This window comes from Trachymyrmex septentrionalis, unplaced genomic scaffold, assembly GCF_001594115.1.
Source record: "Trachymyrmex septentrionalis isolate Tsep2-gDNA-1 unplaced genomic scaffold, Tsep1.0 scaffold208, whole genome shotgun sequence".
Taxonomy (NCBI): Eukaryota; Metazoa; Arthropoda; class Insecta; order Hymenoptera; family Formicidae; genus Trachymyrmex; species Trachymyrmex septentrionalis.
In genome coordinates, this window is record NW_017305266.1 from 104,340 (window position 1) to 107,463 (window position 3,124).

At 42.2% G+C, this 3,124-nt stretch overlaps 1 protein-coding gene across 2 annotated transcripts in view; it reads left to right on the top strand.

The window, feature by feature from the left end:
• Nucleotides 1-3,124, top strand: part of LOC108747976 (rhotekin-like) — a 10,566-nt gene that overhangs the window by 1,299 nt on the left and 6,143 nt on the right. The window contains exon 1 of one of the 2 annotated variants that reach the window (XM_018485910.1): nucleotides 14-1,303. The exons of the other annotated variant lie outside the window; for it this stretch is intronic. Coding sequence (XP_018341412.1) covers nucleotides 1,103-1,303 — 201 coding nt within the window. The 5' untranslated portion in view covers nucleotides 14-1,102. Of the gene's footprint in view, nucleotides 1-13; nucleotides 1,304-3,124 lie in introns of those variants that run through there. 2 annotated transcript variants of the gene reach the window in all.

A 3,124-nucleotide genomic window follows, 5' to 3' on the forward strand; every position in this document is an offset into this window, starting at 1 on the left:
TCGATCAATCTAATTATTACCGCGCGCGCGTTCTCCGTCCTCCAGTCCGACCTAGCCGTGCGGCAAGCGGGTGTTTTTGTTAAATCTCTCTCACATCAACGATCTCTTTTTCGCATGACAATTCCGGACCCCCCACGTGGCGTGGAGAATACCTCATTTCGTTCGGAGAATCAACGAGGAGATCCCGTGAAGCCGTACGAAGAAAGTGACGGTGGCGGAAGAGGAGGACGACGACGAGCTGTTCCGCAACATTTTCCACTCTGACGGGTGGTGAATCACGGCGTGGACTATTGGGCGTAGACGACCTATCGCCGGAAACGGGAAAGAGTAAATTCGGTGGTGGAAGAGCGGGGCGAAAAAAAAGCAAGGCGAGAGCGAGTTGAGACGTCGAGAGAGGCGAGGAACGGCGGCCTCTCGTTTGTCGCGACGCGCGGAGGCGCAATGCCGTCACGGCTTATTTTGTAGCTAACGGAAAAACGTAGGATGACCGGATCTAAACCACGTCGTCGTACGTGATCGTACTCTCGGTGCGACCCTTGGTCGCGTTTACGCATTTGAGAAGAGAAGAGGTCGAGCTTGAACACGGAAAGTTTTAACAGCGTGATAACAAATATTTTTCATCGTTCCGCCTGAAATTTAGAGGTCGGAGGTTTCACGGAACGCTCGCTGTACCGAACGGCATAAGTGGACGGGGTATCTTAGAGGAAAGAAAAGGCGTCTCTACGTCTGCCTTGACTCCAATCTTTCGAAGGAAAAAAGCGGAAGATAGCCTTCTTTCTCCTTTCGTGTCCGTTTAAGACCTCGGGGGGTCAAGGAAGGCATCGGGGGAATAAACCAGCAAGACTGGTCCCTGCAAAATTGTTCGCTGCCGAACGGCATTATACACCGTGAAATTATATCTCTGGCAGAGGCGGAAGCATAATCCTGGACGATCCATGATTGCCGATCTGCGACGATGCACCTTCGGTATCGATCCCGTTTGCAAGTCATCGGAGTTGAAATAGTCTCGGTGTATTCGATACACAGCGGGTCGACACACAAATCAAACGAAGAGTAGCGACGTATCGAAGAAAAAAGGAAAAGAAGAAAACACAAAAAAAAGATGAACTCCTGCTTTCCACATTTGGCGATATTGAATCCGCGGAATGCGAACAAATCGAGGGACCGGCTCAACGACGAGTGTAACGTCGTAAACGCCGAGGACATCCGGATGCGATCGAGGACTCCGACGTTATCGGGAAAGAATGACATTTTCCAAGACTTGGATTTGTATTACGTTCGACAGATCGCACGAAACTCCAAGGTAGGATCGCGGATTAATGTTATAATACTATTAATGTTCGACGACTCTGAAAATTCATTGCTGATTGTTCCACTGAGGATGAGAGATATCGTGTCTCTAAAAATGCGGTAAAACATTCCTTTCGTTTTCGAATGTTACTAATTGTTTAAGAGACGATTATTGCAGATGACTTCGATCAAGCGGCGAGTAACATGACAATAAAGCTGTCGAGAAATAGTGCTGCAATGAGAGAAAAATGTTTTGTATTTATGACTATAATTGCATAGCCAAATAATTATGATTAGAAGCTCCACTTTTATAATTACGGTGTTGTAACGTTAGTAATAATGATTATATTTAGTTTTAAAAAATCAAAAAAATCATCATAATCATTTTGGATGCCAACTAAATGTATTTCTTGGTATGTAGAAAATAAATATTATCATTACATGTAGAAATAAATATTATTATTACGTGTGGAAAATAAATATTATTACTATTATATTAGAGAATAATAACTGGAACTTCTAATCATAATTTTGCAATACAGTTAGGTATAATTATAAATACGACGAAACACTTTTCTTTCATCGTGCAATATGTCGGATAGAATTATTAACTTTTTATTGCTAAACAGATGAGAAGAAAAATCAGATTAGAGAAAGAGAGAGAGAGAGAGAGAGAGCGAATTATATAGCAATTCTGTCGGTTTGAATTGATCGCCGATTAAGTTGATCGGTGCTTAGTCAAAGTCACCCTTGAATGTTTAATTCACGTCAAATATGTGCGAAGGGGAGTTGAGTTATTGTACGTGAGTGGCTGCCAACATTTCCTCGCGTTCGTTGTTCGTATTTTTAGACGTCGCATGTGGACATCACTTCGGTCAGACATACGGATGGTGAATGTTGTGAACAGATTTAAAATCTCAATCTCGAAATCAGCATCAGGTGTAATTTGCTGTACAGCAAATAGATGGTCTTGGTGAAAATTTTATGATGTATATCAAATATTTATTACTCATTTCTCTGTTACCTATATGTCTCTTATCGATTCATTTCGATACGACGCGATCTAATACCCATCGGTTTTACGACTCGCGGACGTATCGTACATGAAGTTGTTGCATCTTTAGGAGATTCGTGCGTGAAAGGAAGATGAACGGGCGTCGCGTGCGGTGACCATTACAGGCACACGGGGGTATTGGATTTCTGGCGACTATTTTCGGCAGAGACAAGCAGTCGGGAAAGTGCCGGCGACGCGGGAGAAAGTGATATTGAGGGGGAAACACGTAGGGAGACGAGGAACAACAACGAGGGATCGAAGGAAACCGAAACGAGATTACGTACAACGGAAGAATGCTTCGCGCTGACGAAGCTTTGTTCACGTCGACGACGCGTACTTAGGCCGGTGTATTTATAGTTGGATCTTATATTTTTGACTATATATGTTTGCGACTATCTTAAGTACAGTCTTAAAAAGTCATGAAGGCCACATTAGCGTCTTAAGGGGATGCTGGAGCGACGGTCGAATTTGATCGATGTCGATAAAGCAGATTTTCAATTCCAAATAAAATATTACGTACATGAAGAAAACGTTACGTAGATTAATTAAAACATTATGTACGTTAAGCAAAATCATTAAGTAAAACGTTACGTACATTTCTTGCTCTGCTGTATCCTATATATCATTTGAATGTGAGGAACGTACACTCAAATCGTACTTCTCAAGCCATTTCTCTTGTGAGCTTCAGAATCACAATTTGAAGGCCTCATGATACTCTTATAAATTATTCAAGAGTACTTTTTGGTTGGATATATGTTTGCTTTCATTTATATATATATG